At 46.1% G+C, this 15,662-nt stretch overlaps 1 protein-coding gene across 1 annotated transcript in view; it reads right to left on the reverse strand.

Annotated features, from left to right (window-relative positions):
• Positions 1–15,662, reverse strand: part of FIG4 (FIG4 phosphoinositide 5-phosphatase) — a 600,391-nt gene that overhangs the window by 282,343 nt on the left and 302,386 nt on the right. Inside the window, 2 exon segments of the mRNA XM_029595282.1 lie at positions 7,223–7,306; positions 9,421–9,568. Coding sequence (XP_029451142.1) covers positions 7,223–7,306; positions 9,421–9,568 — 232 coding nt within the window.

The following is a 15,662-nucleotide window of genomic DNA, read 5'->3' on the forward strand; positions in this document are numbered from 1 at the left end:
GAGAGCCGACGGCCCGGCTCCCCACATGCCGTACAAACAGTGCCTCGGGGCATGGTTTTTTTTTTTTTTTTTTTTTAACACCAAAAAACGGTGCGAAAAACGGCGCGAGTAAGGGCTGGGTGACAAGCCACCCCTTCCGGAGACCACAGTGAGGAACGCAGGCAGTGGACACAATTACCTCGTTTTTAAATTTTTTTTTTTTTTTTTTTTTAATAGCACTGCCACCGGCAGCTAAAGTACCTCACAGACAAGTGGCTGGTGGAGCCTGCAGGGGGTGTAGCACACCCGACTAAACTTTCTTCTCCGAGGAATGAAACTTCTCAGGAGGCGGATAGGGAGAGTGACCGGCCCACCGATTAATCCTCCCCTCCTCTCACTGGGTAAGACTGAAAAAAAACCCCGGGAAAAGGCTGTAGGGCAGTGCCCTGCCTGGCCTGCTATGGCTCCACTTATTATTACCAAATTAGGTACAAATCACTAATTGATCTAGTCACAGGATTTCTCCTCTATATTAAGTCAAACCTGATAGGGAAATCCCTTCACAATTCAATTTACAGGAGATCAGGACCGCAAGGTTATGCTCTCTCATCTGCTGGAGTCAGAGATATACTGGAGGATCGCAGGGGGCGCACCAGGGTATATCAGTGGTGCCTTTTCAGTTTCTCTCTGACTCCATCTGCTGGACGGGAGGCATAACCCAGCAGTCTGGACTGATCCTGGTACGTACAGGGAATGCCAAATTCTGCACAGAAAATGGCAGAGGAGACCCCAGCATGCCACGAATGGAGCACGCCATTCAGAGCGAGGGTGAAGGCCCCCACATGCCGCGGGATGTGGTCTGCTCGCAGTGAAGATGAAGGCCCTGGAGAGTGAATGTGTGTAGAGAGGTGTGTGTGTGTGAGAGGAGGGGGAGGGGGTGTGAGAGAGGGGAGGGGGAGGGGGTGTGAGAGAGGGGAGGGGAGGCTGAGGGGGGAGAGGGGAAGGAGAGGAAAGAGAGGAGGGGGAGGAGGGAGGGGGAGGGGGAGAGAGAGAGAGAGAGAGCAGGAGGGTAAGCAGGAGAGTGTGAGAGAGAGCAGGGGAAGTGAGAAAGTAGGGGGGTGTGAGTGAGACTAGGGAGGGTAAGCAGGGGGGTGCTTGAGAGTGTGGGTGCCAGAGAGAGGGAGCCTATATGAGGAGATTGTGAAGAAGTGTGTATGTGTGTGAGAGATTGGGAGCTGGTGTGTATGAAAAAGGGATCATGTGTATGTGAGGGTGCTAGCCTGTGTGAAAGGATTGTGTATGTGTGAGAGACAGCCTGTGTGAAGGGGTGTGTGAGAGAGAGACTTAGGGAGCCTATGTGAGGGTGAATGCGTGAGAGAGAAAGGAAGCTTGTGTGGGTGTGTATACAAGAGAGAGGGACCCTGTAATGAGGGGATGTGTGTGTGCAAGAGAGTGAGGGAGCCTGTATGAAGTTGTGTGTATGTGCACTAGAGAGAGGGAGCATGTGTGTGAGAGAGGGAGGGACAGAGGGAGCCTATCTGAGGGGCTGTACTGAGAAAGGGATTCAAACTCTGGGAGTGGCGATAGAGTGGAAGGGGTTGAGCCTAGAGATGGAGGTGAGAGATACTGGCAGGTGGAGAAGTTGGGGTCTGGTCTGAGAGGGCAAAGTAGCTAGGGGAGTAGGGAGAGCGAATGGAAGGGACACTCTTACAGTGAATTTCTAGGGAAATTCTGCTCAAATATTTAAAATTCTGCATCTTTAAGCAATAACTTTTTTCTATATTAATTTAAAATGTAATTACTTAAAGACTCACGAAACGATGTGTCAACGTGGGTGATTGTATCCAAGTGATAGTTGATACACACACTAAAAAGTAATACCTATCTCCCCTGATCGCTTCTAATAAATCATGCAATATCACTCAGAAAAAATTGTTTTCATGTATAATGACCTTCAAATATGGCATCATAAATGTGCTGTATATAAGACACAATATTTTAACTCTGCCGTTTTTTATAATCATGGGTCATTGTGCTTTCTTTATATATGCTTGAATAATCATTGTTCAACCATAGTACTGAAAAATTATTTTTGTGAAACTGTATTCCCAATAAATTATGCTTTTAGAAATCTCCACAGGTATTATTATTCTTCTTAAATTTCACTTCATTTAGCTTATAGTAATACCACTCAAATATTGAAACGCATTATGAAAAAGCTGAATAGCAAAACACTTAGCTGGCAGAACGCTGAAAAATGTGTTAGTCTTTGGCAAGAGTAATCCTTTTATGAACGGGATCAATGACATCCATATGCTTCTAGTGCCCGACACGGTCCGTGTTTCAGATAAAGTCCTTCGTCATGGGGCAATCCAATATCACCATGTCTGCCTAGGCCGGTTTCAATCCATTTCGAAATGGACTGAAAAAATGGCAGAGTTAAAATATTGGGGCAGATTTTAAAAGCCCTGCGCGCCTAAATCTGGCTGGATTTACGCGCCGGCGACGCGCATTTGTCCCGGGGCTTTGAAAAAGGGGCAGGAAGGGGGCGGGGCACCGGTCTGGGGGCGGTCCGGGGTGGGACCGAGGCCTCCGGCACAGCGGCTGTGCCGGGGGATCGCGTGCTGGCAGCCGGCCGGCAGGCGTAACGAACAAAATAAAGGTGGGGGGATTTAGGTAGGGCTGGGGGTGGGTTAGATAGGGGAAGGGAGGGCAAGGTGGGGGGGGGGGGGAGCGGAAGAAAAGTTCCCTCCAAGGCCGCTCTGATTTCGGATTTGGAGGGCCGCCACCGCCATTTCTGCCCTCCCCCTCGGGGCTCCAGAAGCTGATGCAGCAAGTCTTGTCCCCTCTAGCCGATTTCGGAGCGGCCTCGGAGGGAACGGGGAAAGCCATCGGGGCTCCCCTATGGCCCTGCGCGCCTAAATCTGGCTGGATTTACGGCCCGGCGACGCGCATTTGTCCCGGGGCTTTGAAAAAGGGGCAGGAAGGGGGCGGGGCACCGGTCTGGGGGCGGTCCGGGGTGGGACCGAGGCCTCCGGCACAGCGGCTGTGCCGGGGGATCGTGTGCTGGCAGCCGGCCGGCAGGCGTAACGAACAAAATAAAGGTGGGGGGATTTAGGTAGGGCTGGGGGTGGGTTAGATAGGGGAAGGGAGGGCAAGGTGGGGGGGGGGGGGGCGGAAGGAAAGTTCCCTCCAAGGCCGCTCTGATTTCGGATTTGGAGGGCCGCCACCGCCATTTCTGCCCTCCCCCTCGGGGCTCCAGAAGCTGATGCAGCAAGTCTTGTCCCCTCTAGCCGATTTCGGAGCGGCCTCGGAGGGAACGGGGAAAGCCATCGGGGCTCCCCTATGGCTCGGCGCACGCAAGGTGCACATTAAGTGTGCAGCCCCTTGCGCGCAACGACCCCGGATGTTATAAAATAGGGCGTAGATTTGTGCGTGCACAAATCTACACCCACACATAGCTTTTAATATCTGCCCCATTGTGTCTTATACACAGCACATTTACGATGATGCCATATATGAAGGTCATTATACATGACAACAATTTTTTCTGAGTGACATTGCAAGATTTATTAGAACCGATTAGGGGAGATAGTTATTACTTTTTAGAGAGAGTATTACTTAAAGACTGTCATGTAAATTATGTTATTTTGACCAATATAAAGTTTGTGTTATTTTGACCAATATAAAGTTTGCAGAATTTTGCGTTTTTGAGGGCAGATTTTCACATTTTTGTGCGCAGAATTCCCCCAGGAGTAAATTATACACACATATGCATTTTCGCTTACATGCACAATCATGCACACATGCTCTTTTGCTCTCTCATGCATGGTGAATCATACACACATTTGCTCTCTCACATGTTCAATCATACTCATACACATGCTCTGCTCTGTCACACATGCTCAATCATACACACACAAACACGCTCATGTGCTGTTTCTCACACACATGTGAAAAACCATACACACACACAAATGCTAGTTTGCTCTCTCTCACACATGCTCAATCTCACACACACACAGGGTCCTTTGCTCTCTCTCTCGCTCTCTCTCACACACATGCACGCATACATACACACACACACACACACACACATGCTCCTTCTTTCTCTCTGCAGGCCTAGGGCAGGATGGGAGGCCTTTGTTTCTTTTTTTGGTCAGCAGGTGTGGGGGGAGGGGGAGGCGGCCAACGCTACTTCATGGGCTGCCTCCTCCTGATTTCCAGAGTGGGAGGTGGATGCTGCTTGTTGTGGCTCTGCGGGCTGCGCTCATTCTGACTGCCAAGGTGGAGTGGGAAGCTGATGCAGCTCTACGGGCTGTGCTGTTTGCGGCGGCGGGTGAGAGGCCGATGTTTGGTTTTCGGCTCGTGGCTCATGCTCTCCCTAAATGCAGTGAAAGAGGCTGACGTTGTTTGGTGGGTGTGCTCCTGACTTCCGGGGGTGAAAGGCCAATGTTGCTTCTTGCGCTCCGCTGGTGCTCTGCTCTGGCCTGCACACGGGGAGGGGCAGCATTGGTGATTTTCTTTTGTCCTGATTTGGAGGGCCGCCACCGCCATTCCCGCCCTCCCCCTTGGGGCTTCAGAAGCTGGTGCAGCAGCTCTTGTCCCCTCTAGCAGCTGAGCTGATGGCGCCCTTTGTGGATGGCATCTATGGCCGAGGCCATATCATCCAGAGGCTAGTAACAGCTCTGGCACAAATAGCCTTTTAAAAATCACCCGGGAGTTTTCCACGTAAAAGTATGTGCAGAAAGCAAAGTGATGTCCTGGAGGCAGAGCTGGGGCAGATACACAAGCTTCAAGCAAATGATTTCAGTTTTCAAAAGTAAATGCATAAATATACAAGCACAAAGCTATTCTTGAGTGCACTGGCAGTAGTTGTGTTAATGCACTTTTAAAATTCAGGCTAAAGTCTGCTGTTTGAAGATACCCTCTATATATTAATGGTCAGGAAACCAGCTAGGGAGGGGTCATGGGTATCGCATACGCTCATATTACTGACTGAAGCCCGATTATTTCCACTGCTGTGGACTGGGTAATTTGGAATGGTCATTTCTTTGACTATCAATAATCATGTCTGCATCTATCTGTAGGATGAGCCGTATGCAGCTCGATTGTAATTTCTACTGGGCAATGCATTTGCAATGTCAAGTTTGATGCTTAGCTGGAATGTGTAGAGAGATGAGTTATTAACTTGCTTGTTAATATGGGCCTGCTGCGATATGGCGAGTAATGAAAATTTTAAATAAAATGAAATCAAGTCAGTTTCATGGGATAAAACTGTGCGAGTGCAGCCAAGAGAGTACAACAGGTCCTCGTGGAAATCAGAACAAACTGTCCTGCTGGGTACAAGAATCAATAAGGTAATTAAATAAGTGATAAATGATTCAAAATGGACATTGGAAAGTCAATTTCAGCTCTAGGACAGCTTGTTACAATAGGAAGATGCTATACATTAAGCCAGCTGTGATATTTAATTACAGTATCACAACTTGGGAAGCCTGTGTTGCTGCTCTGCCCAAAGAATAACAGTGGTAGCAGTGGGAGGTAATTATTTGCTTACTAAACGATGACATATTGTCCGGAGGTTTCTCAACCTCTTCTTGAGACTGACTAATTGAAAGAAGCAGAGCGCCCATCCTCAGCAGTGGCTTTAAAAGCAGTCTGACAGCCATAAGTGCAGGCCCAGCTGTTGCATTTCCGCATTTTGTGCTTGATTCCATTTCCACTGCTTTCCCCCCAGGGAAGGTATTTTCTTGTACAGATTAAGCACTCATAGGTGGACGTGCTCAAGCCTTCCTCTGGCTCACGTCCTCACAGGTAGCCACCTCCATTGGGAGATGCATATGGCCCCTTCCCAGGGGAACTCAAAGCAGCTCCACTCACTTCCATGGACTAATTAGAGACAGCAGAAGTTTGCCCGAAGTGGGTGGAGCTGTATCTGCTGCTCCAATAATAGAGTGACCTTTACCAGCAGCACAGTATTCCCAACCTTTTTTTGGGGGTTTTTTGGGGTTTTTTTGGCACAATCTGTTTTGCTCCAAACCGAATTGCAAATAAACACACACACAAAAGATGCAAGCATTTGCTGGTATTGTACGCCATCTTTCATGCACATGCATAGGACAATTGCTGGAACTAGCCACATGCCCTAAAGGTCTCAGTGCAGTGCGAAGGAGTATACAGGAGAAAACCCTAAAACACCTTAAAGGACCGGATCCAGAGATCTGGCCCAGTCCTCCTCAAGCCCAAGACAGCAGGGAATTCGGGTCTTGGCAGAGGTCCCTGGGAAGGAGCATAACTAGCCAGGCCCAGGAGGGACTAGGAGAACTGTCAGTTGTGATTCTGCCTTTGCGTTGTTCAACTGCAAAGAATAGGGGAGCTGCTTTTGGTTGTTTTCCTTGTCACTAATAAAGAAATGTATGTAAGATTTCTGCCAGAGTCCAGCCTGAATCTGTCCTCTGGCTACTCTAAAACCGCCCCGTGCCAAATTAGCTGGGAGTCGTCATGCCAACCAGAAATTTCCCAATACACCAATACCAAATTTAGCAAAGCCATTACAGCACATACATGGCTGTTATCTAATGACCCGGAGCTCAATGTGTATAAAAGTGCACGCGTAACTCGGCTGTGTGCGTACTTTTACACGTGCCGCAGAGGGGCAGAGCTAGAACTGAGGCGCATACTTTTTGATTTTAAATCAAATTTATGCACATAAGTTCACTTAGCGAATATTGGCTAAAGCATGCATGTGCAAGTTACATGTAGTCTTTAGCTCTGCTCACTCAGTTTAATTTACCCTTCTCCTTGAAGATAATTTTCAAAGCCATTTCCACAGTGCTTCACCTGCAACCAATGGGCCATACAAAAGTACCCGCCCAGTATGCCACTTTATTAGGCTAAAGTATATAGCACATAATTAGCTAAAAGCTACCAACTAATTTACAATAAAAACATCCATTAAATCCCAAGCAAATTCTAACAACAAAAGTAAAAGAACATTAAATAAAGCAATAGCACGTTGGGTGCTCAGGAGAGGGTCTGTAAGCACAATTAACAGATCCATTTACATGCAGCGAGCAGAGGCGTTCTCCAGGTTGGGAAGGTAAGATTTCATTTCTAGCCTTCATTCCCGAGATGTTGAAATTGTTTACGCTTCATTTTTCCCACGTACTCAGCCTATGAGACGGATGGTCATAAAGCTGATTCAGATGGCTGACACACAAACCACATACAAAGGTCTTACCCCAGTACTGATTTTCCAGTCTCATCGGGTTTCCGCACAGTGAAGGGGCTTGGATCAATGCCCACATTCTTAGGCATGAAGTCTCTGAAACAAAGAAGAGCCACACGTCACAAGAACTGCACCGGGCTCGCTCAGCTCCCGACATGAGCCGACCTCCAGCACAGCTGGGAAAGACCCGGCACCGGCCTCGCAGGGACAATTTTCAAAACTGCGTGGGTAACTCTTCCCCACGGACCCTGCACCACTTCTCCAAGGAAAAGCATGCGTGCAGGCAAAGAGTCCCCGCAGAGATTCTGAATCTCCTTTCATTGCCTCCCCTGACCAAAGCCTGCCTGCTTTCCCCATGGCTAAAACTATGTGCGCTGTTGATCCCCGTAGGTGGGCAATTTTCAGACAACCTGGCTACATGGCTTTTGGACATTGCCCTGCCCTCACCATTATTTCACCGTTTACAGCAGAGTTATAGACTCCAGATAGCTCTCAGCAGACTTCCATCCTAATCTCTCTAGCCGAGGCTCCGCATCTCATGGTCCCCAATGCCACCTACAATGCCTGTGGTATAAATAATTGTCTCCTCTGCATGCTCACACTGCATATGCCGTATATGCAGGACATTAAATGACCCAAAGAATAGCTTGAAAAATAGGAATCAACCACGACAATATAAATTCTGTGTCGGAGGAAGAACTTCAGGATTGCACATGCCATTCTTTGTTTGTGGACTGAGATAAGTGCATGCATTCGTTTTTTCATACCATACAGTGCCTGCCTTCATGATATAGCCCTGGAAGGAGAATATCCAATATCTATGCAGCCTATGATTAGACAAGCCCAGTGCTATACGGGCTTCACTATATAAGCCAGAAAGCAGTTTGAGGCAATTTATGACGGCTGCTAGATATTCCTTTCCAATGAGTTCCTTCATATAGCTGAATTTATACTGTCGTGGAATATGCAGGACAGACATGTTTGCTTCGTCCTCCTTTACAAATTCATTTTCTTTATCTTTAATTTCTCTTGGAGTGTATCCAGGAGAAAGTTTCAGATAAGCATTGGTAAAGCTAAAAAACATTAAGGAAAACTACTCAGGACAGATGCCCCAATATGTCTTTACAGCTGTGAATTATAAAAAGTGAACTTTTCCTTCCCCTACAGACATTAATGGAAAACCAACTAGAAAACATGAAACCATATCAAAGCAAAGGTTTTACGCTGCAATAAATCTAATTTGTCTATATTAGAAATTGCATACAGAATAACAGATGAACTGCAATGAAAGAAAATTCACATTCAGGGCTGTGGTGACTTAAGAGCAAAGCTCACCCCACCAACACCCAAAGGGAGAAACTCTCATTTCACATCTTGTATGGATCCAAGATTGCCCTTGGCATAGAGAGTGCAGGACAAGGATTTATTGCCTCGCACCAATGCAGCAGTAAAATCCATGAGCTTTGGAATTTAAGGCTGAGTGATTTATTTATTTATTTTTTTGGTTCTCATCAGCTTCTACTATCCTTTCAAAACCCTATCTGTTGCTGCTATCATTTCCTGAATCTCTGCTCTCTTTCGTTTGCACACATGTGAGCTAGTGACTTTCTTTGGTTCCGATCAGACTCCAGTAATGTCCTCTATTCTGGTGTCCTCAACACAATTCCTCTCCACATCCACTTGTCTCCAAGTTCACCTGCTCAGTTCTCACTGGGGTCTTCTGCACTGCTCTGCCAATGGGCTCTCAATTCCCTTCAGATTTCAGTGGAAGACTCTCTGGTTTGCCTTTCCTCTGCCTCCCCTCCCCCACCACTTCCTATAAACTGGATGCACAACATTCCCCCTCCCCACCACCTTTCTAATTAGGCTCCTGACGCCACCCACTTTTAAGGCACCTACATTTAGGTACCAGTGAGAAAGGCACTTACATTTAGGTGCTCAGCCCTAATCAATTTTCAAAGGGGTCGATTTACGCACCTATATCCCAAAGTTAGGCACCTAAATTAACCCTTAATGCCCCAATATACAGCAAACGCAGCCACTGCATGAGCAGCACCACAGATTTCAGTAGCACAGAATGCAAGAGAGTCAATGCTAAAGGAAAGAGCGTGTGAGAGAGAGCGGATATGCGTGAGTGTGGACGTGATGGCGGGCCAAGTTCCATGCAAGCAGCTCCAAGGGGCTGAATTAGAAATATTTCTAGCACGTACCGTGCAGAATTGGTCATGGACAAGCAAAATATGTCATCAAAGCTGCTCAGCTCATACGGCCGAAAGAACTCGTTGTGAATGTCTGTCTCTTCCTCGTATCTGTTATACTTCTTTGTGGTCAGCTTTCTCCTGTTTCCTGCACATGCCACTGAAAGAGAGAACCATTGCTCAACAAAGTGTCCTTGCCAGTAGAAAAGCCTTTGCAGATAAAGATCAGATCTTGCAGCTTGCTCTGCGCCTTCCAGAGGCTTTCAAAGTGTAATAGTTCTTAGATAAAGTGGAATGGAGAACCATACTTGTGGGTCACCTGACTTGTGCTATGTATAATCAGAGGGCATTATGGGAACCACAGAGTTTAAAAAGTACCATGCACCACTGTCCTAAAAATATGCACGGATGTTTCAGTACACGCACATGTTCTTAATGCAGGAATCTGTATGCTTTATGCTATATTTTACAGGTTAAATAATTGTGACGTGCAGAGGTGGGCTGATGTAGGCGCATACCTCGCTTATGAAAATCCTTATTTGTGCATGTACATCCAAGCATTGGTTCACTCATAACCCCCCCCCCCCCCACCCAAAAGCTACAGACCAGAGAAGTCTGTGACTTGATTAGTGCATACTCCATTTATGAAATAGGTAAATGTGCAGGAACTTCCAAATCCCACTCCAGAATGCCCTTGGAATGCTCTCTGTTTTGCACGGCAGCAAGAATACATGCATCCGCTTGCCCTTCTGCTTACCATGTACACAGGCTATTTACGCGCAGATATGCCAATATTACACACACGACCCTCGAGTAAGTCTTTGAAAATGCCCCCCCCCCAGTAAACATTTACCCCAGTAAAACCAGGGGCTGAAATTGCCCTTCTCCTTTCTGGATAAAACAAAGTTGCTTTCGCTTTAAACAGTGGGACAAATCAGCCTCACAAGTGGATGATGTCATCTAACGGCACCAAGATGGAAAAGCTCGAGCTCAGATAAACCAAGAAAGTTTTCTGAGCATGTGCAAGTATTCCTGTGCTGCTGCCGCTACACGACTCTCCTCAGTCTTTATAGCAAGTTAACCTTCAACTCCAAGGGGAGAGGGTTGGACTGAGTGGTTGATTTGATCTGCTGTTTACAAAGAACATCTGTTACTGGTAACCAACTTTGCTCTCTCTGTGGACAAGCAGGGCAGCAATCAGCCACACAAGTGGGGACTCCCTAGCTAAGGCCTGCAAATAAGTATTTATGTTTTTGCTATATCACTTAGAATATTGAGGCCAATATTCAGTAGGCCGTTTAATGGACAATTTATCCAGGTAAAGTTAGGTGTAATGTGTCCTGTATATTCAGCGAGATAAATGTCATGCCGAATATACTTGCTTAAAGTTACCTGGCTACATGTAGCTGGATAACTTTTAAACCTAACCGGCTATTTCTGCTTAACCAGGTATCTTTAAATATATCCAGCTAGGTAGCGCTGTCAACAACTGAAAACTATTAAAGATAGCGGACCATCTCCAGTTTCTGAGCAGGTCTATTTATTTATTTATTTATTTAGTGCTTTTTTTATGCCGACATTCATGATACAGATCATATCATATCGGTTTACAAGGAACAAGGGGGAAATAACATTAACATAAACATAAAGATAGTGAAAGTTACAATAAAACAGGGATACTTGAACTGAGAAGAAGAGGAGCCAGTGGCGGAGGAAATTCGGAACTAAACAATATTAATTGTTATCTAAAGTTATCTGGCTAACCTAGCTGGATACACCCGATATTTGGCTAGGTTAGCCGGATAACTTAACCCCTCCCTGGAACACCCCTGAAATGCCCCTTTTTTATCTGGCTGTTTAAGGGGTAACTATAGCTGGGTAGGCCATTTAGACAGATAATTATTATATTATCCATCTAAATAGCTTTTGAATATGGACTTCATTGCATCCAATTCTGGAGGCCATATCTCAGAAAGAATATAGACAGGCTGAAGGTAGTCCAGAGAAAGGCTACCAAAATGGTGCAGGGTCTACAGCAAATGCCATATGAGAAGAGACTTAAGGAGCTAAACCTGTACACCTTAGGAGAGAGTTCAAATGTATAAATTAGGCACATGAATCAAACCTTTTACAGAGGAACAAATGTTCTAGAACAAGAAGTCACTGTATGAAGCTCTTGGGTTTGGGGGTAGACTTGGCAGCAATATCAGAAAATATTTCTTCTTAGACAGAGTGATGGATGCATTGAAAGGTCTCCCATTAGAGTTGATGAGACAAACAGTAACAGAATTCAAGAAATCTGGGATAAGCATACAGGATTCCTAGTTGAAAAGTGAGGAGAAAGCCAGAGATCAACTGGGATCTATGGTACTACATCAGGAATGGAACAGGGCACCTTCCAATTAGATAGACAAGATCTGATGACTCCAATAGGAAGAATGTGTGATCTACTGGTTACTGAATGAAGCTGTTAATCAGGAAATGTCCTTGAATGTGACCTTGAGTCTCCAAAGACTGCCCATCCCTGGGAGAGTCACTATCTCCCCGTGTCTCAGTCGCTGACTCTGTATGAATTGCTTTATTTCCTATGTCTGTCATTGGCACTCTGCATGACCTTGGACAATTCGCTTTATTTCCTTGTATCTGTTACTCAATTAAAATTGAATATAAACTACATTCTATTCCCTTTTGAATGAAACTTTATTGGGATTCTACATGAAAAATGTAAATCATCATAATTGGAATCTCATCAAATCTTAACAGCCAGTGATATGATTACCTTCTAGGAACCCATCCAACTTCATTTAAAAATGTTTCCTGTAGTGTCTGGAGCTGTCTCGGTGGCAGTATTTTCCATAATTCAATGATTTTCTGCTCTGAATGAACGTAAGCCTTTCTGAAAAAGCAGCCACTAGCCAGAGATGTGACTCTCGCCACCTTCCTGTAATGATCCTGCTTTATTTACATTAAAAACTGGAAAAACCTGCTGGTGGCCTCAGTGTTTGACCCTGCCCCCACTGAGATCTATCTGCTAATAGCAGAGTAGCACAGCAGTGCTACTCTGCTATTAGCCCCTCTTTGTGCTGCTTTGTTGCTGCCTTGGGGTTTTTCCTGCCACCTTTTCTGCTTCGTTCTCCCTTCATGGTGCCACACTTTGTGCCATTTGCCTCTTGTGCTGCCTTTGAGGGTTGATTCTGTTGTCATTCAAGCCTTGGGATGTTCTTCCCACTCTTGCTGCTCCTTTGTTCCTTTCGTGGTACCTTGGAGAAGTCCTGCCCTTTGCTGCTATACAGTGCCTTAGAACATGAGAACATGCCATACTGGGTCAGACCAAGGGTCCATCAAGCCCAGCATCCTGTTTCCAACAGTGGCCAATCCAGGCTGTAAGAACCTGGCAAGTACCCAAAAACTAAGTCTGTTCCATGCCATTTTTTGTGCCACTTGCTAGTGTCTTGGTGCCTTGGAGTTCTTCCCCTATCTGCCCCTGCCTCAGCCAGGTGCCCCAGTAAGCCATAAGATAAGATAAGCGTGCGTAGCATTCGCCGTGGTCCAGATACCACTGGAGAAATGCACACTAGTCCCCTCTGCCTTAGCCAGCTATGCCTGGATTCCACTATGGCACTGGTTGCACAGGGATGGGAATACTACTAAATGCAGTCCTGGAATGGATTTTGTAATGGGGAACTAATACATGCAGCAGACATTTAAAGCCCATGCTCTCCATCATTTGCACGGGCTGTTCATCCAGGGCAATCATTTCCCTGATGCTCCTTCATTATTACTTTTGATGCTGCCTGCCTCTTGCCCCAGGGCAATGAAACAGAACATCACCCCATTTCTTCTACGGTGGGCTGCCACTGCGGACAAATGGCAGGGAGCTGCTGGCTTGCCACCTGACCGGTGGAAGGGGCTGTGGGGTCAGCTTGGAGGAAAGTCTTCCGCTTTTCATCCTTTTCCTCTGAGGGGTCCTTAGGCTAGTACTACCACCCTCCCCTGTTGCCAATGCTGGTGAGTGCTGCTTCTGCAGGTGATGCCGCATATTAGTGTTTGTCAGATGCCCCACTTGCTTCCCTTGACTGATATCCTTATGGCAGTGAATACACTGAGCAAACTGCAGGTCTTCCCTCACATTAAAGTTTCTCCAGGTCAGGGATGTCTTCCATGATGTTTTCTCTACATCCTTAGGGGCTGATTCTGGCACTGGAGTTGAGGCTGAGAGAGGACCATGAGGAAAACTGCCAGGGACATTGCTTAGGTTCTCTAACTGTGCTGCCTGTTCTTCCTGGGGGTCGCTAACACTGCCAGTATCATCTATCTCCACCATCACCATACTGGAGGCTAAGACGCTAATGAATAATCATCCCAAATTTTTTTCAGCTACTAGCTCTTCAATTTCTGATATACAGGATTCTTCCTTAAAATCAGTTGATGAAAATACTACCTTCACAGCCCCAGAAGCAGTATCCACAAAGGTGCGTGATGCTGGTTTTGGCATTGCATTTCTGCTGGCGCAACCCTCCTAACACCACCTTGGATGGTGGTGGCACATGCTCTCCAACTTTAATTGCTTCTGCTTGATCTGCCTTCCATGTCTGCCATTCTGTGGCTAAAGAAATCTCTCTTCAATTTAGGGGCAAGAATGGCTTTTCTATTGCTACTACTAAACTAGGCTGACTCTGTAGCAAATCTTCTACCATTTCCAAGGCTGCAATTCCCTCCTCTTCTTTTTCCTCTCAATGACATGATGGAATTTGAAGTGCACTGCCTACTGGGAGTTTGGATACCATAAAGGAATTTGATACTGTACCCTCACTCACAGTATCACTCTACTGTGCGGAGGCGGGCTGGAGAGCAGAAAAGTAGCAACACGCTTGGCTCAAATTAAGGGGACCTGTTGCTGAGGTGCTGATTGCGAGCGTGGCTGGGTTTTAAATCCCTAGCTGGCCCTGCTGTCGTCTCCCAGGGCCCCAGGCACTTTCCCGCTGCAGGACCTTTAAGTTATGGCATGCACTGTATATGCATGCACCTATGAGGACTAGCGGGAGGAACATGGCGGTGGCATCCCGGCCGCATCAGAGACTCGCTTGGCGTTGGCATCTCCTAGGGATGAGTGTAGTCAGTTGCGGGGTGGTGCCAAGACCAGCCAAACATAACACTATCTCAGATTCTCAGAGATAAAAAAAAAAAAAAATCACTAGCACTGATACAATCTGCACACACCTATATAGCCCCTGATGCAGCCTACATTGTATGGGTGAAACTCGGCCCGAGTCGGTCATTGGTTTTTACTGTTTATAATTAAAGTATTTCTTGATATCGATTTAATTTTGTCTTGGTCACATAGACTTCAATGGGAAACAAACAAATTAGTTTTTAGATAATGATTGGAAACAATGTCAGCATCAATAGTAAATTTGAACTATTCCTTGACTAATGCAGGAGTTTGTGATTACAAAAAACACACAGCTCTATAATTTGGGTATACATAAAACTCCCAAAGGGCTTTACTATATTACTAGCACAGAACAGAAATATAATTCAGAGCTAGAGAGGCTGTACTGATGCTCCAGAAACTGCAGTTCTCCACAGGATTTGACGCGGAGTCTCCAAGCTTTGAGCTCAGGGTTTCAAGGTGAACTCCAGGGTTTTAATATAAAAAAACAAAACAAAACAAATAAAAATAGTCAACAATTGGAAAGCATCGCTGAAGAGGAAAAAGCTTCTCTTCATCAAATGGTGCCATGAAGCTGCTTTTCTCCCTTTGTCCCTCCCAGTGATAGCAGAGCAATGGCAATTGGTGCAGAAGAGAAGAGCTTACATCCCTCATCTCTCGCTCTCCTACTCAAAATATGTGAGTGGAACTTCCTCCCCTTCCCTCCTGCTCAGTACGCAGAGTTTCTTCCCCAAGATCTCCCTACCTATTATTCAGTAACAGAGCTTCCTCTTCTTTGGATCTCCTCAGTGTGAGCAGAGCTTCCTTCCCCCTATCTCCCACTCAGTGTAAGCAGAGCTCTGGAAATGGATGCACGAGAGAAGTATTTCATTGACTCTCTCTCCCTTGAACTACAGTAATAAGCACAGGATAAAAGATGCTTCCTTTCCCTTTTTTCCCTTGAGGCACAGTGAGATGTGTACATGGAAAAGGGTTGATGACCACAGGGAGTGGAAAATGAAGGACATAAGGAGGATAAGTCAGAGTTTTGTGTCAAGAATGGAGAAAGATCTGTGGGAGATAAGAGAAGCTGCAAAAAGAG

The sequence above is a fragment of the Rhinatrema bivittatum genome, chromosome 3 (assembly GCF_901001135.1).
Source record: "Rhinatrema bivittatum chromosome 3, aRhiBiv1.1, whole genome shotgun sequence".
In the NCBI taxonomy this organism is placed as follows: Eukaryota; Metazoa; Chordata; class Amphibia; order Gymnophiona; family Rhinatrematidae; genus Rhinatrema; species Rhinatrema bivittatum.